At 45.8% G+C, this 21,924-nt stretch overlaps 1 protein-coding gene across 20 annotated transcripts in view; it reads left to right on the top strand.

Moving 5' to 3' along the window:
• agrn (agrin) overlaps positions 1 to 21,924 on the top strand; it is a 241,860-nt gene that overhangs the window by 131,387 nt on the left and 88,549 nt on the right. For all 20 annotated transcript variants that reach the window (XM_078949690.1, XM_078949682.1, XM_078949687.1 and 17 more), the window contains 2 exons: positions 401 to 616; positions 20,664 to 20,888. In XM_078949690.1, the coding sequence (XP_078805816.1) occupies positions 401 to 616; positions 20,664 to 20,888 (441 nt within the window). The remainder of the gene's footprint in view (positions 1 to 400; positions 617 to 20,663; positions 20,889 to 21,924) is intronic.

Genomic DNA, 21,924 nt, shown 5'->3' with positions numbered 1-21,924 from the left:
CCGCTGCCGAGCCAAGGACGCCACGCCAGCTGGCGGCCCCGCCGCCGTGTGAGTGGGCGCAGAGCCACGGCAGCTGTAGCTCCCACCGTACGGGTCAATTACTCTTTGAGTTGATGTTTTGTGCACACATGCAGGCGTGTTGTTGTTTGCTGTTTCACACGAGCGGAGGGAGGCGTCAGTGGGAGGTTGAGGATCAAAGTTTGAAGCGTTCTGATTTCTGAAGCCTGAAAGACTTGGTGCTCAGCGGTCTGACTCCAGTTTGTTCTGAATCATCTGCTCCAGTTTCACCCGTTCTGGCTCCACAAAACCTCCAAATATGTCACACGCTGAAGCTGCTGTTTGGTTCTGGGGTCTTTTCTGTGTTTTTGTGTGCTAACCTTCCCTCGTCTGTGTCTGAAAGGCTGCAGGGGAATGCTGTGTGGCTTCGGCGCCGTGTGCGAGCGCGACCCGGCCGACCCGGCGAAGGCCGACTGCGTCTGTAAGAAGGGGGACTGTCCGTCCCTGGTGGCTCCCGTCTGCGGCTCCGACTCCTCCACCTACTCCAACGAGTGCGAGATGGAGAGAGCCCAGTGCAAAGCACAGCGGCGCATTAAGGTGCTGCGCAGAGGGCCCTGCTGTAAGTACCCACGCAACGTGCACACGCAGACAGAAATACCCCCACTTCTTTCCAAAATGGAGATGCCTTAACTGCCAGTGACATCGTCTGGTTTGTAAAATGCTGTTTGAAAATATGTCCAAATTACAGGTGAGTTTAGGAGTAAAAGCAGCTCGAGTTCCATTCAAAGACGCTGAAATGTCACAAAAAGAAATGTCACAAAGAAGAGGATGATGTCATCGGTACTGTGACGAAACCAGGAAGACTGGAGCATAGATTCAGCTTAGCATGAAAAGAACCACTGACACGGTCCTGACTGAGTGATTGACAGACAGACAATAGTCTGAAGCTGCAACTGTAAAAAGATGGAAGTAAAATAATGTTGTTTGACTTTATTTGATCTGAAGCGGGTTTTTCAGCTTCCTCTTGGGAGGAAATGATGTCAACACATGTGACCAAAACCCCAAAATGCAAACTTTCTAAAGATCTGCTCCAGACTCACCGTTTCTGCAACGTCTTCTTTGTCTGTGCTCCGATTGGCTGCCATGAATCATGACCGTCCCTTAGCCAATCACAATCTCTTTTTCCGTTGTCGACCCGCCCAGTTTCTCCTTCGGTCCAAAAGACGGTTTGTTTAATTGTTTAAACTAAGGCGCCGCTCGTGACATTTAAGAACGGTGTTGTGACGACAGAAACAGTAATCAGATTACTTTACAAATAAAATGGCCTTATTTTAAACACTGGATCCCACTGCGGGCTTGATGGTTGTTATTGATCACCGCCCAGATCGGACAAAAGGGGAATAAAGAGATGGGAGTCATACGGAGGGAAGGTCAGTTTTTCTCTGTGGGTTAAACCAAACAGAGGCGTAATTCTTAAAGAGGGAAAGAACCGTCAAAAGAAAACTGTTGAGAGGTTAACGTGAGGGTGAATGATGGAGGGAAATCCAGAGAGAACGGCCCTAATGACAGTTTATGGAGGCTTTAGGCCATCAGACGCGCCATAATTATCTCTGGCAACAACAGAAGGCAGCCATGTGGAAAAGAAGAAAGATAAAATATGATGATACTAATTCTAGTAATGCTGGTAATTCTCCACGCTCAACATCCAAACACGTCTCTCTATCTGCGTGCTGACGTGTGAATTCTTTTGCCCCTTTTCCCACTATTTACAGAAGATGCTCCAGCTGTAGAAGTCCGAGTAGTTTCACTCTTTAATGATTTGAATGAATGCATGCAGCTAAATGCACAACATGCAGCCACAAAAACACACTGAGGACACAAAAACACACACGAGGGGAGAAGGGCGGCAAACAGAACACATTTATTATGGGATGTAGGACTCCCGTACGCAGGTGACCCTAAAGGTTTGCTAAACAGAATTCTGTTGTACTTTTTATAGGCAGGAAGTTGGACGAAGCTCCACACAGTTGTCTCTGGAATATGAGCTAAACACAGCAAACAACGCAGGAAGTGTGGCTCATCTGGGGCCTCATTTATAAAACTTTGCGTAGGATTTGCGTCAGAAGTGGCGTACGGATGAAACATAGGACGTGCGTACGCACAGAAATATTCGGAGTTATAAAACCGTGCGCACGCACATCCTACGCATCTTTCCCTTAATAAATCACAACCAATTCTAAATGCTGCGCAGCTTTTGCGGCCTCATCACACGCCCATAGTTGCCCATAAATAGTCCGTGAAACGCCCACAAATGAATATTCATTTATTGCGAAACCATGCCAAACACGGAGAGGAAATGAAAAAAACGTAACTTCACTCAATGTGAAGTAGAAGTTATCGTTGGTGAGGTGGAAAAGAGGAGAAAAATGTTGTTTGGAGGGCACAGTGTGGGCATTACTAATGCCAAAAAGGCACGTGAGTGGCAAACGGTGGCAGACGCCGAAAATGCTGCAGCCTCACAACCTCGGACCGTGGCCGAAATAAAAAAGAAATGGTCGGAAATCAAAGTCGAGGCAAAAAAACGTCTGGCGCTGCATCGCCAGCAGAATGTGTCTGCCACGGGAGGGGGGACACCGGAGCTGACCCCTCCTGATGAGAGACTGGCGGCAATAATTGGGGAATCCCTTTTCAGTGGAGTGGTGACTGAGGCGGAGGGGGACACCGACGCGCCAGATGCACGGGGTGACACACCCCCAAAAGCCCACAGAGGAAGTCGGAACCGGCTCATAAGCCACTCGTCCTCGTTTGCCAACAAGTCTTCTTGCTGTCTAAAGATACGTTCACTCCGAATTCTTCCATTTCCCACATCTTCTAAGAGCACAAGATCAGCCATTGTGCGTCGTTACGCATTGTGATGGGGCATTTTATTTCCATCCATTTAATTACATCTGAAAAGCTACAGATGTCGGGAATAATCGACGTGGAAATGGGAAATTGATCAGCGCAAATGTAATTTCTTGTTGCTTTCTGAATGGTTGAGACATACGCCATACATTGTTTTATCAAAAATAAAACAAACTAAAGGCATATGCATGAATACCATAATTCCGTAGCTTATGAAGAAATATTTTACTATGAAAACAACTTTCCCCAGTGGACAATTAATGCATCTCTCTCTATCTATCCATCTGTCTGCACCTATATCTGCTCCGCCAGACGGACACATTGACGGGAATATCAGTTTTGTACATTATTTCGTTCTGTTAAATATATTATTTATGAGGATGAATTGCACAATATGCCAATATTGCAGAACATGTTTCACTTTTCTTTTTGCAAATATGTGTTCATTTGAATTTCTGTTGTAATTTTCGTTTGATTTTTTTTGTTTGTTTCACTGCTGATCGATCAAACGGGTGTTGGTGTAGCTGTTAATTGTCAGACTTGCTTTGTGAAGTCCTCATGTTATTTCTGAGAGGCAGTATTGTCATTTTCACTTTCACGTGTTTCTTCCATCTGCCGACGGCGTCGCCGTTTCTCATTTCACCCGTTTTTGTGCGTACGCCTGGGTCAGAGCGTGAAGGACCGCACATTTTCCCGTCAAGTTTGCTTTTTATAAATCTCAACTATTGCGTAGAGAGTGGCGTACGCCTTCTTTTGTGCGTACGCAACGTTTATAAATGAGGCCCCTGCTCTTCAGCCATGCAGCCTGCTGCCACTGGGATTTATTTAGTGATCACTGCAGAAACATGCCCGCCACAAAGTAATGACTGGAGGGGAAAGAATGAATGAAGTTAAATGGTGACAGTCAGCTGCTCTCCATGAGCAAAGGAGGAAGTGGTTCCTCAGCCCCGGTCCGTGCAGAAGATCAAACATCTGCAGAAACGTCTGCCTGTCAATCACTGGGGGGTCATTCCATAGGTTCATGAGAAGCAACACGCCAGACTGTTGTATTTCTGCAAAACATCTCAGGGTTGACTCAAACTGGACTCAGCAGGCATTTCAATTCCCAATTTCTAAAGGAGATAATTAAGAAAATAAATAAAAAATAAAAATAGCGCCCCCTAAAGGGAGCAGCTGGAAGTAAAAGAAGAAGCATCTTGCATTCTTGGCTTTTCAGGACTTTGCCGATTCATCAGCCAGGACTTCCAAAATGAGCATTGAAGGAAAATCCTTCAACATTTCTGGCTGTCCCGTTGTGGTTTAACCTGTTTGTGGTTTAAATACTTGAACTGACGTTCAGGAACTAAAACAGGTGATGATGAATAAAAAAAAAAACCTTCATTTAGTTTCAGATTTCTTATTTCCAAAAGAAGACGTTTAGAAAACAGGGCTTATCTTGGTGTTTCACGTTTGAATGAATGCTGCTCGATTCTCCCATTCTTTCCTTTTTTCCCTTGACATTGTCAGAAAAATGTGGAATGGGCTGAAAATGTGGTTCAGCATTCATCACATGTCTAATTAAAGTCTGCATTTCTGCCATGTTTCCACATCTGCAGATTAAGCTTTAGGTCTGTTGGTCATTGACACTAAAAACTCCTCCCTCCTCTGCTGTTGTGAAATGGAGGAAAGGCCGGTGAAAGGCAACAGATAGGCTTGTTTCCTGCTCTGCCTGCAATAAATCAGCGGAGAAGGTCTGAGGAGGTCGGTCTGACTGGAGTCCTGTTGTTGGACCAGAGACGGCTTTGACGGGGAAGCTTGGCGAAGGCGGTTGGTCAGCCGCGTCGCTGTTAGTCCTTGTTTGAATGGTTGAATTGAAACGATGGCTTTTCATTGGAGTGTTGGAGAACCGCCGCCAGAGAGCGTCTCATTCCCATCAATCCCAGCGTCTTTCCAGCTCTCAGGATTACAGCCTCAACATTTATTCCCCCCAAAGTCCACCTTTTCTGTTTGACTTCAAAGCAAACATGTAGTTGAACACTAACAGCCGCTTTTCCCAACACGTTTAAAGCTCTCGCTGTCCGTTATTTTATCTTCTGAGCAGAAGATCAGCCTTTAAAATAATAAAAAAGGACAGAACACCCAGCACGATGTTTGGGTGTTGACTCATCTTTTGTTGGACGGCTCATCCTTGCCCCCACATTACCAGGTGGGCGTGTCAGAGGCGTGTCGGCAGCACAGGACAGTTCCCACAAATCACCACGATGGCGCCGCAGGTCTCCAGCTTGTTAAAAGGCAAAGAAAGCACCAAATGTAGCAGAGGTGGCTAAACGGAAGAGGTGCCTCAGTCTGTATGGAGGAGACACACAGAATAGTATTTAGATGGAAATCGGGTCTCAGGATTGTCTTTAGCATCGGCTTCATCGCCTTCAAGAACGCTAACCCTTTAACAGCGGAGCTCCAGTGTGGACATTGATTCAATTACTGTGATTCTTCAAGCATTTGTCCGATTAACATAATTCCAAAAAACAGCTTTGTGCTGATATGCAACCCTTTATATTTATATAAACTATACCATATGGTCAAAGAGTTACGGTAGTTCAGAGAATGTCTTTTATTTCAATCTCCTGCCACAGTTGCTGAGAAATAAATCAATTCAAACCAAGATAATCCGGAGAAAATGTTCATCCATGGATGGCGATGCCAAACAACCGAGAACCTTTACATTTATAGAAGATTATTACATTTACTATTGATTTATTGGTCAAATTTCCATTTTAATATCAGCATTGTTTGGTTATGAATTTTTTTTTTTACTTAAATTGTAACCTAAACCGAGCAAACGTTTAATAATTATTTGTTTCACATTAAGCGGAAACAAAAAGAACATTGGTCTGAAAATAAACTCAAGAAAAGGATTCATGTATTTATTGAATCAAGCAGATTTATGTCAGACTTATAAGGTTCATGGCTCGCATTTCGTGAATGCTATAGCCGCTCCATGTTTGATCAGCTCCAGCTACAACAAAAGATCCAGTACTTCCATCTAGTGTTCGACAGTGGTATTACAATTTAGTAAGAGACATCTGACTTACTAATGTTCACTGAAATATTCCGGTTTTGGGGTAAAAAAAAAAAGCTGCCAAAGCTTTTGTGTGTACCAGACACACGGCTCCAGAGTTGTAGGCTGTGTCCAGACCGGTCATCCTCTGAAAAACCAAGGAGGGGTCCAACTGTTGAGCCCCTGAAAACTTGCAGCAGGCGAACATGGAAAGCCTTTCCGCTTTCACAACTCCAGCAGTTGTTCTCCTCAGAGTGCTATTAAGAGAAGATGAGATGCAGCGCAGTGGTAAACATGTCCCTGTTCCAGCGAGGCTGCTTCAGGCAACGAGCCGAAATGAGCTTATACTATGTGAACACAATAGAAATGTTTCCTGAGCGATTAGATAATTTCACTCATCAAGCAAACAGAAGTCTGTACCCGTGAATAATGAAGGAAGAATCGTGATCAGGCAGCGTTTCAAAGAAACTGCCTTTGGGTGGCTCTTCATTTATTTGGCGGAGGCGTTCATGATCAGTGTTAACCGCCTCAGACTTTTGGTTTGCCTCCAGTTTGGAAATCTTAATTAAAACCTACATTTTGACACATGCCTCTCACAGGCCGCCGTTCTTCTGACGGCATTCCTTAGCAGCCTTTCACGCCGCCGTTCAAATCCGTGCAGCACCTGCTCTCATGACTCAATTAGGACAGGAGGATATGAAGTTTCCACCTGAGGACAGGACAAAATGATCCTCGTGTTGTTGAGGCGCCAGCGCCAAGTGTCCCCCAGCGCTCAGCTCTAATATTCCTAATTTGCCCCTTAATGGCTCCGACGAGCTCATGTCCAGCTTCTTCGTTATCTCCCTTTTGTTCTAGATGACTGATTTGGGATCCGCAGGGTCACGTTTCCATCGGTGAAGCAGGCAGGCGGTGAGCACATAATGCTCTAAGATATTATTGAAGTTAAAAGGCAGAGCCGGCTTCTAATTGGCCCTGCAGGAACGCCTGATAACACCATGGGAGGAGGGGGTCCCAGCAGGAAGTCACCAGAATGCTGAGACGGGGGGGGGGGGTTTAACATCCCAGCATTAGCTGTCGGGCCCCCTCTGTGGTGATATTTATGCCACCACGTTTTGTTTTTTTATTGTTTTTTCTAACTTGTCCTGTCCAACAGCTGAGAGAAAAATCAAAGGTAGGAAAAAAGGGCGATGAGACAGAAAACAATTGTGTTGCAAAAATATTTTTGAAAGCACACAACAAAACTGAAAAACAAAAATCAAATTCGAAAGCAAAGAAAAAGTATTTGAAAGCAAATATTTAATATTTTCATATGCAACTTAGAAGGTTTAGTTTGTGGCATACATTTCACTCCACACCTCCTAACGTTGCAGTTGGGGCTGTGGGATGAAAACAGAGGAGCAGAAAAACTCATCTGTCCTGACCGCTGGAGCGGAGCGGCAAGTTTTCATCCTTTTCTTTCTTCGGTTCGACCGGGACGGCGGGGCTTCTTCAGATTGATCCGTGAATATCGATTTCAGGAGTGTGTGAGCGGACGCGCGTGTTCTTGAGGGGCGGGGCTTCCACTCTGTTAGAGCGTTCTACTCACAGTGTGCGACACACTTCAGCTTCCCCGCTGTGAAGAGAAGAAAAACGTATCATAGGCGCTCTGACATGTGGCCCCCCCTTGTGAGCCCCCCCCTTGGTATTCATAAATGATGAGAACGATTGAGATTAAACTTTTACACGGAGTCAGTCATCGTGTTTAGGAAAGCTGTCAAATAGATTTAGGGCAAACCGTCGTAAGAGAAAGTAGAAAAAAGGTGAGAATTTACACACGTGTGTGTGTGTGTGTGTGTGCACGTGTGCATGTGTGTGGGAACCAGAAGTTAACTCCTCCAGCTGATTTCATTTCTTCATTTGTATCAATACAAGTTCAAATATCCTCATTTTTGATCCTCTAACTTTATTTTTTTGGACCTTTTTGTCTCCCGTCTTTTTATATCCCACTTTCTCTATCAAGTCTTTTCCCGCTTCTACCATGTTCACTTATGAAAGAAATAGACATTAAACCCCTTATTAGTACTTTAATTTTAATTTTTCGTTTTAAATTTTTGGTCATGGTAACGGCTACAGAGCTTTCTCCACCTGCGCTCTGCAGCATAGGAAAGTGGTTTATATGCTAAACATCATGTTAAGTGAACCAAAGGGAAAGTTTAACCTCTTACAGGTTATTTTTGGCCAGATGATGAAGCTAAACTTTGTTTCAAAGAGACAAAGTCCTTATTTTTTGAAGGTGTCCATTATCACTTTACAATCCACACCCTGCAGCCAATCAAAATGCAGGACTCATTCGGCCCATGGTAGAAGTTTATTCTCAAATACCAAAGGTGGTTTATACAGATATGCTCCTCGTGTGTCCAAAGACTAATAACCTCCTACTGTAAAGTGACTTCAATCATCAACACCTTTGTTGAGGTTCAAAAGTTTTTCTTTTTGGAAAATGAGTTCTGCTAAACAGGTGGAGCTGCAGGAGTTCAGGTCTTTGTTGGTCTTCCTCAGACCTGATCTTATTGTTCTCAATGAGAATCTGAAATGTTTACATCTATAGGTTTCTCATAGATTCATGCTAATATTTGTTGGTGTATTCTTTTTGTTTTCTAAAGCAAAACACAATAAAATAACCAAAGTTGTAGATGTTCATCACCTGTCTATTGATTTTTTGTCTGGAGGCAGCCTCCAGAACTGAAACAGAAGTGTCCTCAGCCTGAAACCCAACCTGGGCTTTCACTCTCGTATTGTTCTGGAGGCTCTGGGGGCCCAAAGCTGCCTTTTACAGCGGAGTTAGTAATGATTAAGGAAAACAGTATTGTTCCTCTTCAAAGCCCCTCTCTTTTCTTCTTCTTCTTCTTCACTGGCAGCATCTTTTGTTACCACGGTGACATGTTGGTTGCTACCAGTGACAGTCGACTTCTGGCATTAGCTTTGTGTACTCTGGATTACTTTGTACTCTGCCATAAAAATGGAGTTTTCATAAATTGCTCTGAAAGAAGCCTCCTCACATTCGTCTTCTTTTGTTGTCGTTTCTGCTTTCCCCCCCATAATTCCTCCTGCGGGGGGGGGGGGGGGGGGGCAGTCCATCTTCTGCTCCATCTTCTCCTCCGTTTAAGACTTTGAGATGAGCTTTTTCTTACTGCTGCTCTCGTCACACAAAAACTGTACACACAAGTTTAGAAAGTAATCAAATTTCTCGGGGGTGATTGCTGAACACATTTATTCATCCGCGCACACACACACACACACACACACACACACAGGGCGAGAGGTCATAGTAAATAACTCTGCTTTCCTGCTTCCATTTCCCTGGGGCATTGACTCTTGCTTGGTATTCATAACCATAACATGCAGAACCTGACAAACTGAGCGTGCACGTGTGTGCATGTGTTTGTACTCCAGTGCATGAGCATGCACAGTCTGCCAAATACACAAACTGGAGGCATTTTGCACACAGATTGAAAAATATACATTCTTGTTCTCCGCTCTCACCCGTTAGGAGATGATAATGGGCTCTGCTGGAATCTTCCATCCATCTTTACTTGCTGTTCCACTCGTCTGTGACCACCGATCCTTGAGAGACAAATCCTCTCTTCCTCCTGATCTCCAGTCTTTCTCTCCTGAGTTGGACTCCCAGAAATACGTAAAGCGGAAACGGCGATTATGTTAACGCATGCAGAGCACATTTCAGCTTCTGCTGGCCTCTTCCCAAACTTTTTAAGCTTTTGCTTTCTGCATAATGCGTTAGCACAAAAAGGTACAAACAGGTTGTTGTTTTGCACAGACAACACATCTGACATTTCCCTAAAAACAGAGCTTTCCATCAATTTAAGTGCGCCACAGGTTCCACTTCTGGACTCTGCTAGGATCCAACTGAAGAACCCAACCCCACTGGATCACTGTAATCCAACCCCACTGGATCACTGTAATCCAACCCCTCTGGATCACTGTAATCCAACCTCACTGGATTACTGTATTCCAACCCTACTGGATCACTGTAATCCACCCCCACTGGATCACTGTAATCCAACCCTACTGGATCACTGTAATTCAACCCCACTGGATCACTGTAATCCAACCCCACTGGATCACTGTAATCCAACCCCACTGGATCACTGTAATCCAACCCCACTGGATCACTGTAATCCAACCTCACTGGATTACTGTATTCCAACCCTACTGGATCACTGTAATCCACCCCCACTGGATCACTGTAATCCAACCCTACTGGATCACTGTAATTCAACCCCACTGGATTACTGTAATCCACCCCCACTGGATCACTGTAATCCAACCCCACTGGATCACTGTAATCCAACCCCACTGGATCACTGTAATCCAACCCCACTGGATCACTGTAATCCAACCCTACTGGATCACTGTAATTCAACCCTACTGGATCACTGTAATTCAACCCCACTGGATCACTGTAATCCACCCCCACTGGATCACTGTAATCCAACCCCACTGGATTACTGTATTCCAACCCTACTGGATCACTGTAATCCACCCCCACTGGATCACTGTAATCCAACCCTACTGGATCACTGTAATTCAACCCCACTGGATTACTGTAATCCACCCCCACTGGATCACTGTAATCCAACCCCACTGGATCACTGTAATCCAACCCCACTGGATCACTGTAATCCAACCCCACTGGATCACTGTAATCCAACCCCTCTGGATCACTGTAACCCAACCTTACTGGATCACTGTAATCCACCCCCACTGGATCACTTTAATCCAACCCCAATGGATCACTGTAATCCAACCCCACTGGATCACTGTAATCCAACCCCAATGGATCACTGTAATCCAACCCCACTGGATCACTGTAATCCAACCTCACTGGATTACTGTATTCCAACCCTACTGGATCACTGTAATCCACCCCCACTGGATCACTGTAATCCAACCCTACTGGATCACTGTAATTCAACCCCACTGGATTACTGTAATCCACCCCCACTGGATCACTGTAATCCAACCCCACTGGATCACTGTAATCCAACCCCACTGGATCACTGTAATCCAACCCCACTGGATCACTGTAATCCAACCCCTCTGGATCACTGTAACCCAACCTTACTGGATCACTGTAATCCACCCCCACTGGATCACTGTAATCCACCCCCACTGGATCACTGTAATCCAACCCCACTGGATTACTGTATTCCAACCCTACTGGATCACTGTAATCCACCCCCACTGGATCACTGTAATCCAACCCTACTGGATCACTGTAATTCAACCCCACTGGATTACTGTAATCCACCCCCACTGGATCACTGTAATCCAACCCCACTGGATCACTGTAATCCAACCCCACTGGATCACTGTAATCCAACCCCTCTGGATCACTGTAACCCAACCTTACTGGATCACTGTAATCCACCCCCACTGGATCACTTTAATCCAACCCCAATGGATCACTGTAATCCAACCCCACTGGATCACTGTAATCCAACCCCACTGGATCACTGTAATCCAACCCCAATGGATCACTGTAATCCAACCCCACTGGATCACTGTGGTCCTCATAAACGGCTGACCCTGCAGCCTTTCTGGAAAACTGCCATTGGCTGAGCGACTCTTTATTAAACTTTCCAAAGGATCTAAAATGTTGTAAGTCTGCTAAATATAAAAAGAAGTTAATAAACGTGGCACGAACATCTTGAGTTTATCGTCAATCAATTGGATCTTTCCAGACAACTCTCCAAATTCATAGTAGCTCCAAAGAGAAGAGGTCCAGGGGCAGAACCCTGAGTAACTCCACATGTGACAGCTGTTAAACATGAACATCAAATGTCCTGAAAGTTCAGTTAAAACAAACTTTTTGTTGTATTTTGTTACTCCATTCTTTTCCCTTTTAGCTGTTCATTTCTGAAAGCATCAGTGTCAGAACGCGCCTCAAACCTGAATGAACAACAGACGGCAAATGAGCTGCTGGAGCTCCGGCCTTCAGTGGAAGACTGCTTTCAGACTCCTCCTGCGATCGCTGTAAAATGAGCCGGCAGATGTTAAACTTTCTGGATGTTCGGCACGTTTCTCCGCCAGCTGTCGAGGCGTTCATCCTGTTGTGTTCACTCGTCTGTGTGGAAGAATCGACCGTCTCGTCTCAGAGCCGCGAGGAAGCGTTTTGGCGCTTATGGATCAAGGTCACGGGCTTCTGCAGTTCAGCCGGTGTTCACGTTGGCGACCTCACGAGACGCCTTCTCGCCTGGACCGGAGTGGGAGGCGGTTAACTGAGTGGGAGGAGAGGAACTGCAGTATTGTCCTTCGGCATCAGAAGGCTGCTGGTGAAGAAGTGGATCATTTCTATTGTTTAGGTGGAGCGTTTCCAAGAGCGAATCACATTTTAAAATGTCATAATGGGAAATCTGATGTGTTTTAATCGGCTTAGACTAACGATTCTGTGTGAATTTGATTGAATATCAGGCTTTAAATGTTAGAATTACAACACATTTGTTGTAGTTTGGACCTCCAACTAGTGATTTGCCTGGAGCGCATTCAGCTCTCACCTGAAGACATCAGAGGCTCGTCAGGTTTCTCTGCACAGGAAGGTCTTTAGCTGCACATCAGCCTGCCTCCATAACAACAGGAGATTGCTGCGCTCATTTCAGCCTGATTGTGTGAAAACAGCTGCTTGGAGCTGACAGAAGGGCAAAGCCGGCGCCGTGGTGACCTTGACGGGTCGTTGGGCGCCCGCTGCCTTCATTTGTTCCCACCGTCTTATCGGAGAAAATGTCTTCGGTAGAAAACGAGGGCCAGCTGGTGACCCATGAACCTCGTCTTTGTGAGTCGCACTAAAAAGCCATTATGCGTCTAATGATGTGAACACGGGAAGAGACGTTTCAACACAGAAAAGTGTTGGAGGAACAATCGTTTTTTAGAATATGGCAGCTCCGGTGGAGTTAATTGCAGGATCCTGAATGTCCATGAAATCCTTCGATTGAGCTGTGGCGGATTTTTCACCAAACTGTTTTTCCTAAGAGTTCAGCTGTTGCTGCCTTTTGTTTTATTTAAAGAGCATTTTAATTCATTTTTTGAAAACTGTCAAGGACCTGCTTGGAGAAAACACAATCAGAGCTTAGCTGCTTTGAAAATGTCAGCTTTTATGGCGTTTGGAAGGACCGCTTGACCATTTCCAACGACCGTTTATCGATTCTCTTCTGCAGCGCTGAAAACGCCGCTTTGTTTGCCATTTAAAATAATCCCATTAACTTCATTCTGACTCTGTGAAAGTTTGCAGCTTCATCTTCATTTTCTGGAACGGCTTCCTTTTTTTTTTTTTTAAAACTCTGTAGTTATTGATTTTTTTCCCCACAATTAAAAACAAAACTCAGCATGAACACTCTGCCTCTTCCTGCAATAAAAAAACGTTGCAGAAAACGAGAATCAATCCACGCGAGTGCGATTTGAAGCAACGCTCATCCTGCAGCGCGGCTCTCCGTCTCAATGAGAGTCACATCAGAACGGCTGAAATTAAATAGTTGTCATGTTAAACAGGACGCACTGCGGCGCCATTGATTTCATCTCTTCATCTGATTGTGAGAGGCTCAGAGAAAGGTGCCCTGATTTAATAAACAGTGTTTTCTCCTTTGAGTTTTGTATTTATTTCACCAGAGCTGTGAAAGTGTTTTCCTATTAAGTGGTAATCTTTGCAGCAAAGAAGGCATTATTGGAAAGTTCTGTCTTTGCATAAAGGAGATAATTTCTTCTTCTGCTGCTGATGAGCTTCCTGCAGTCCTGATGCTTCCGTTTATCACAAACTCTGACTGGAAGCAGAGACGTTCTCCGCTTTTCTCCAGTGTTTGGGTTGGTTTGAGCTTTGAACCATGATAAAACTAATTATCTTCTCTGTTGCTTCCTCCTAAAGTCGTTTTCAAATTCAGCAATTTGTGATGAAAATATGCAGAATAACTGAAAAGGCTCCGTCTCAGAGGAAAAGCTCTGACTCTTAGGAACCTTCTGGCGTCAGAACTCTGAAGCTGACAGACGGGATTCAGTGCAGCGACAGATTTTGACCGATTCTGCAGGTTTTTGGGTTGTCCGGGTCCGTGGAGGGTCGTAGAGAGGAGTGGCCGCATCTTAAGGGGACCTCAGGTGAGTCCCGTAGTTCTCCTGAGGCTCGTATTTATGTCATAAAAATCGATCGTACTATTGTGGTGTGTGGTGGGTGTATGGTGAAGTATTTGTAAGGCTGACGGACGTTACACACACTTATGACGTACAGCGTTCTTACCAGGGGTCTGCAGCCTGTGGCTCTTTCACTTCTCTAGTGTGAATCTCTGCTCAAAATACATAAAACGTTTTTATTTTGAGTAAAAAGTCATTGTAATAAAGTAAAAAAGTAAGTAAACAAAGTAAACTTCAAGCAGAGCTGGTGTGACGCCGTCTGGCTCTGGACTACGGTGGCTGTAATGATCCAAGCTTAGGAGTTTAACAAAGACTTTTGTGCGTCGTTTACTACAGAAAATCAGTTGGAGGTCAGTCAACACAACCAGAATTCAAGCTTCAAACATCAATAATGAAGCCTATTTTCTGTATTTGCACAAGTACGAGCATTTTTTTTCTGCTTAGGGTTTTTTATGGTTTGAAAAGTACAGCAAGCAAACCCTAAATTAGCACTGATTTAACTTTTGTTTCACAGCAAATGCTAAAATAAACTGACATTACACCACCGCCGCCATTTCTGCAACAACATGACCCGTTTGACACGGGGGGCTTTTATTTTGAAAGGACGTCATCTGAATCTCTGTCAAAAGTTCTAAACTGTTTCATCTTAAGAAAAAAGTCTATTTTCTCTTGACGTTTAAGTTTTATTTGATATTAAATATTTGTTATATAGTAAAACAGATATACAAATCAGTGTTTTATTTCTCTAGAGTCAGACTTTACTGAGTTTGTGGTCATGCAGAAAAAAGCGTGCATGAACGTCTTTTTCTGTGCAGGTTCACATCCTTGATGTCACCTGAGCGCCCCTGTGTGCCTCGTACAGGTGTGACCATTTTACACCTGCAGGGGGGCGTGGCTGAAGCCAGAGGGCTGCTTTTTATTCCATCATGAACTGCTAATAATTCGAGCTAACAGTTTAAGACTGACAGTGTGACGCCCACAGCAGCATGGCGTTCTGTCTGGTGACCTTTGGTCACATGGAAGCACGTTTTGATCCACTGTGACGACTGTGTGACCAAACGGCTCTCACAACTACACACAAATTGTTTTATATTTAATGGGACATAAAGAGCAAAACTGTTATAGAAACAACTTCACTAGTGTTGAAAGCAGTAAAGTAAAACTTGAACAAAATTGGCAATCGTCACCTCCAAGATCATAAAAGATATAATCACCCAAAGCTCCATTAAAGTCCCAGATGATCATTTTAGCGGCGCGCGCTAATTTGCAGATGAATGGAGGACGCGTCTCTGTGAATCTGCAGAATCTGAGGATGTCTTTGTGTTTATGATAAATACTACAGCCAGATGATTCAATCGCCGCTCGCCGCGGAGTCATTTCAGCAGCACACCTGTGCTCTGCCGCCGCTTTGAAGCGTGAGACATCTGTCAGCGGGAAATGACAGCGAACGTGCAGAATCTGAGCGCCGTAACCATCCAGTGTTTTCTCATCTGTCGCTCACACTTTGTCAGACGCCTGTCTCTTCTGAGGACATCATTGAAGGCCGAAAACATCAAAGTCCAGCAGTTCAGAGCCGCGGCTTTTTGTCCTTTTGATGGATTTCTTTTCCGTTTAGAATCCACGCAGAACAAAGGTGCCCCCATGCACAGCTTCTTCTGTCAGTGGGTCCAGTGTCAGGCTGTTGGCGGCTCATTTTCCATTCAGAGAGGTGATCCAGTCGAGTGTGACAGACCAGCAGTAGCTGTTTACAGACGCTTTTCAAGGACCGCATCAAACAAGGAATCCTCTTCCAGCCGCTGGCATCCGTGTTTGTGCGTCACTGCTTCCTCCCCTTTTTTAAAGATGACATTTTTACTCCAACTCTTCTCCTCCAACAGTTGTACTTTTTTTTAACAGTACCACAAACTTCTGTCCAGTGACGGTTAGAGCCGTAGTCCCACTGTTTTTACGGGTGGATGCGGGCCGTCTGCGCGTGAAAAATGTTCAAATCCCCACGAAATATCAAGGGGGTAGACCGATCACCCGTAGAGAGAAAAAGTTCATTTCTTTCTACGTGTTTTCTACGACAGGTCGTAGTGAACACCTATATAACATGTAAGGGGGAAGTACGCGAGACGCAGGCATGGTGTATAGATATTTTCATTTTTTAGCCCCGCCAAATCCTGCAGACTGAACAAAGAGCTGTTCAAGTGAAACGTGCACGCTCCTCACTGCAGCCTGACTGTTAGAAACGAGAACAGGAGACAATCGGAGTGTTTGTGTGGACGTCCTACAGGCGCTTGTGTGTCCCGTCCAGGCAGGTGGAGGTGGGCGACCTTCAGCACAGAAGTGCCGATCTGGGAGACATTCAGTCAGATTTCTGGAAAACCAACTTTTTGCTGCCCAAAACTTTATGTAGCACAAAATTTGACCTTTTAAAAACAAACGTATGAGTCATCCGAGATTTGTAAAAGTAACGCTTGCATAAGCATCTTTATCAGAAACTGTCCGGGTTTTTATTAATAAACCCTAAAATCCAGAATCAAATTAGCCGTCAGCTCTCTGAAGTGCATTTCTGTGCAGATCTCCTCTCTGCTCTGTTCTTCTGCAGTCGTGATGTTTCACAGAGTTCTTTCACTTTTTAAACATAAAGGAGGTTGATAAAATACATTTGAGAGGGTTTTCAGCTGCTGGAAAATGGTTTCAGGCCATGATAACCCTCCAACCGCAGAAATACTACAAACTCCTGCAAAGATTCTCATGGAGAAATATTTATCAGAATGTTTGCAGAATTCCTCTGCTCCCCCTGCTGTAGAGCGTGCACGGACGTGCACGGGCGTGCTCGTGCACACGTCCTCCCTGGTCATTGAGGGGCTCTGGCAGCAGGGCGCCAAGTAAAGTCAGCACGCCGCTGACAACTTGCTGTCCCTAATGAAGCTTTAATAAACCGCTGCAGCAAACAGAGATCAGCTCCTCCTCCTGGGGGTGGAGGAGGAGGAGGAGGAGGAGGAGGAGGAGATGATGGCTGTGATCTTCCTGAACCCCCCCCAGCATTCAAGTGCTGCACTTATACTTAACACAAACAAACTGAAGTCATTTGTTGGAGCAGCGTTTCTGAGAAGCATCTGGACGCAGATGTTTTATTTCACGTTTTCTCAGGTTCTCTGGACTCTTCCTGAATTTAAATTCCTGCTGAAGAAGCATCGGGGAGGGGCGCTCCGTCCTCGTCCCTGTGCTGAGTTTCTGTCGGCGTCTTGTTAACATTTTCCTCAGATGTCGTCCCTGAAGCTGCAGGAGATCGCTGAGGTTCTCCACCTTCCTGTGGGGGTGTGGGGTGAAGCTGAGGGCAAACGACGCAGAACTGAATTGATCCTTCAAAGACGGACTTCAGTTTTTTCTTTCCCTGTTTCTTCTCTGATGATTCATGAGTTCTGGAAAGAGCAGCTGTAGCAGACGCTTGATCCCCCCCCCCCCCCCCCCCCCATGTGTCGACTTCACATGCCTGAACTGTGGGGCCCCCAGCAGCAGCAGCGGCCCCCCCACCCTTGATGGCTCCGTGTCCTAATTCCAACACGACTTTACCCGATGTTTGTGGACTGGTTCTGGATGTGCTGCAGCACATGCACCCCCCCCCTCCCTCGTTGGCAGATAGACAACAGATGTTTGAATGAATCTTCCAGCAGACGGAGACCTGCTGTCCACCGCAGTGACAGCTCTGTTTTCCACCACATCCTTTCTGTTCCTTCAGGTTTTGGTTTTTCTGAAACTGTGGAGGCGACAATATTTCTGCTCAGAAAAACAAACAATTCAAATTTAGGATTACGTTTTTGCGTAAAATGAATCTGAATACTCGTGTAACTCAAAAGCCCCCAAACACTTTTGTAGATTAGAATCATTTGATTGAAAACACAAATAGGAAATATTTATTTTCACTTGTGTGAAAAAAACAAAACTAACTGAAAAAAGTCTTAAAGCAACGTTTTTGGAAATGTTCAAAAATAAAAGATCATGGTTTCATTTAACTTTACATCACAAATCCAGTTGAGTCCATCGGTTGTCTTATATTAAAATAAAGTTTCCTTTTTTACAATAAATCTTGATATTTTTTGTGAAAATGTGAATCAAAGTTTTTTGGCAGCTCTGTGCAGCAGCCATAATTAACCACAAAGCAAAGTTTTTGTTAGTTTAACTGAACAAATGCTGCCGTTCTGTCACTTTCTGCTTTTGTCGGTTCATCTGCGTCCCCTCCTCTCATTAACGGAGCGTTCTTCGGCTCCTTCAAGTCAGGAGGCGGTCTCACTGGCAGCAACAGGCGTTTGAATCTGGAGAAGAAAACTCCACTGTCTTCCTTCGCTTTCGCCTCTTTTTTTGCCACCTTTCATATTAATAATGGGAGGATGAGCTCCCTGAGGTCTGCTGTGGTTCGCACTTTTTATTCCTGTATATTATTCCTTTTTTTTTTACTTTCTTCACTTGTTACACTGATCACATTCGCCCGTGCAATTTGTCTGCTTGTCTGACTGAGTAGGGAGGCTTATCTGCACTAACGCCCCGCCGAGACTGAGCTTCAAATCCAAATCAGCCTCTGTTTGCATTCAAATCAGCCCGCCCCCCCCCCTTACCCCTCACTTTCTCCCCTGGCCCCTAGAAGACAGGTCGGTAAAAGAGGAAAAATCTTTTCTGCAGTATAATCCGATCTTCTGTTTTTGTTGGGTTGTAACGATGTGTGTTTCATTTTGTGTAACCTGCTAGAGCAGCTAGCAGACTAGAGCAGGCTTGAACAGCGGCGAGGTGCGCAGAGGTCATCAGCGCCTCACTGGTGAAGCCACAGTCACATGTACAGGGGGGCGTTGACCCATGCGGGTTCTGCGGGCTTTTGGGTCGTAGAGGGGGGTGGCTGCAGCTCACGCATCACACAGTCACGGGACCCCTTCCAATGAGAAGTCTCCATAAACACACATATGTGGGGGTTTGGGGCTAACGCGTCTGAAACTCCAGCGTTCCTACCAGAAGTCCTTTTTTGGACAAAACGCACGGCCGTAGAACGGGCTTCAATAGTTAAAGCAGCTGAACTTTGACCAATCAGGGACTCAGATTTGGTAGTGTCCTCTTCAGAAAACCACTGTTTGTATGTAGATCATGGAGGAGGAATTAATAATTGAAGAACTGAGAAAGACAAAGTCTGGAAGAAGAATCACCAGATTTGCACCGCTTTGACCTTTCACACCAAGACTCTACCAACTGCAGCCTCATGCACGAGCATCGGGTAGCGACAGTCCAGTGTGAACACTTCTTTGCCGAAGCCGTGTTCAAGAATGCCTGCTTAGTGCCTTCTTGATCATGCATGCCTGGTGTGTTCATGGGGGGCGCAGGCGTGTCTTCCAGTTCCCTTGAGGCTCGTACGGCCACCCCAAGGGATGTCATGAAAATGGAGCGCACCATTGTTGTGAGTGTGGTATCGTGAAGTATTCCTTAAGATAATGGAAGTTACACGCACTTGTGTCATACAGGTGATGCGTGTCCAAACCCAGGCATCGGGGGCCGGTGTCCTGCTGCTTTTCCAGAAACCCTGCCTTATTTGCTGCTGATTACCTGAATCAGGTGTGTTTAGCCAATAAGGTCACTGAGCGATGTATGACCTTGATATTTCCTGCGGGTCACCTGCGCGCCCCGTCCAGCTGTGAGCATGTTCCACCTGCAGAAAGCCCGTGTCCACGCGGAAGGACTGCTGGGACATTGAGACCCCTCACAGCATCACTCCCCTCCATCGATTCCCCCATCTTTTAGTAATCACTTCTGAGTTTTCCAGCCGCCTTCAGTTTAAAATTAGATTGGGGGGGGGGGGGGGGGGGTCCTAGAATTTTGTGCTCAAACAAAAAAAGTCTTCATTAAGGAATCCGAGGCACCAAACCCCAAAAGAACTTGACAGGAGAAGAGAAGAAAGTCGTTTCAGGAATCCTTTGATCAACTTTACCCCCCCCCCCCATCCAGGGTAACTCTGTCGGCGTCCCCGTTTTGGATTATCAGCGCTCTGCCTCCTGGATTTTCTCCTCGTCTCTGAAGGGGTAGGGTGGGGGGGTCGAGGACAGGTGAAATAACGAGGCAAAGGTCTCCACTTGTGATTCACCCCCACCCCTCAAATGAAATTCATAAACGCTGGTGGTAACAATGGAGGGGATCATATCTGACATGGGTAAATATTCCCTTGTTAGGAAACGAGAGCTGCCATGGCTCTGCCCCCCCCCCCCCCCCCCCCCAGTCATAAATATGTATAGTGCTGTGAAATGACAGCGATGCTAATCTCATGGCTGCCTTTTGTCAAGCATATGAAACCCAGGAAAACACCTTTCGCGTGAAGGAAAACATTCCGAGTCCGGCTTCTTCTGAGGGGAAGTGCTCTGAATGCAGAGCTGAAACTGATGAGGTCTGGTTGGTGCGTCTGTGGAGAACATCCTGGAACTTCTGTCGGTGCTCATGCAGCACCTTGCAGTAGATGCCTTGTTGCTCCATGCGCCTCCTCTGCTGGTGACGTGCTCTCTTCACGCCACAAACCTCCTCTTTTGTCTGTGTTCAGCTCTGAAGGATCCCTGTGCAGAGGTGACCTGCAGCTACGGCAGCACCTGCGTCCAGTCCTCTGATGGCCTAGCCGCCAAATGCATGTGCCCGCTCGGCTGCGACGGCAAAGCCGGTGAGACGGTCTGCGGCAGCGATGGAAACGACTACCCCAGCGAGTGCGAGCTCCATCAGCACGCCTGCAAGAACCAGAAGAACATCCGCGTGCAGCACCTGGGACCCTGCGGTGAGTCCACCTTAGATAGGGGGTCATGTCCAAAGTGTTCTTCCTTTTTTATTTCTAGGGGATTTATATGAGCATTACATCAAAAAATGAGTATATCCAGACAAGCAAGAACCGCCAAAAACACCCAAAGTCTGGCTCTATATAGAGTGTCTAATATAGAAGAAAAACTAACACTGACCTCCCTGGACGAACATAAACACGCCCACAGCTTCACTTTCAGCTAGAAGTCGCACTAAACCAAAATTAAACAGAGTGGGCCTCTACACAAAACAACACACAGGAGACAACAACACACCGGTCTTCTCAACACAGAGTCAGATGGAGACGAGCTGACCTGAAGACCTGTTGCAGCAGCAGAGCTCCCTTCTCGGGCCGGAGCTCCACCCGGGGCTTTTAAAGGCCGCCTCCATCAGCTCTGCTCCAATGGGAGCCCCACCTTTCCTGCACTACACCTGTAAACAGTGAGAGACACGCAAAGATCCACAAAAACACAGAGGTCCCACTCGGATACAGAGAAAAGAACTAAACTAATGCGCCTCATCCGTAACACAGAGATACCTGTGGTAATAGCTGCTCCCTGATTAGAAAATCATAGGCTGGAGGGGGCTGCCTCTATTTTTAGAGTCTAAATCAGGAAAATGAGCGTCTGGAGACGTCACACCTGAGGAGGAAGCAGAAAGAAGCTTTGGAGGTTTTTCTCCTCCTGGTTCTCTGTCTTTTGTTGTTCCTCCTTTTTTCTCGTCTCTCCTCACATTGCTCTGCTTCTCAGACGCCGTCTCGTAGTGTGAATCATTGTTTTGCTAAGTAGGTCTTCAGGGACGGGATTTTATTCTTCTACACCCCCCCCCCCCCCCATGCGAGTTATCTTCTGGTGATGGTTGTTTACTTTCCGTTACTGAACTTTTTCTTTGGCGAGCCGGATGGCGAGCAGCAGCTAATAGTCTGTGAGCAGCAGAAGCCTCGGGGAGACAAAGGAGGACGGCGGCCAATGGGAGATGAATGTGTAGATCCACGGCAGAGGGATGGTCGTATAAAT

The sequence above is a fragment of the Oryzias latipes genome, chromosome 7 (assembly GCF_053564925.1).
Source record: "Oryzias latipes strain Hd-rR chromosome 7, Olatipes_Hd-rR_3.1".
In the NCBI taxonomy this organism is placed as follows: Eukaryota; Metazoa; Chordata; class Actinopteri; order Beloniformes; family Adrianichthyidae; genus Oryzias; species Oryzias latipes.
The sequence above is the reverse complement of the archived record's forward strand: the minus strand, read 5'-3'. Positions and strand labels throughout refer to the sequence as shown.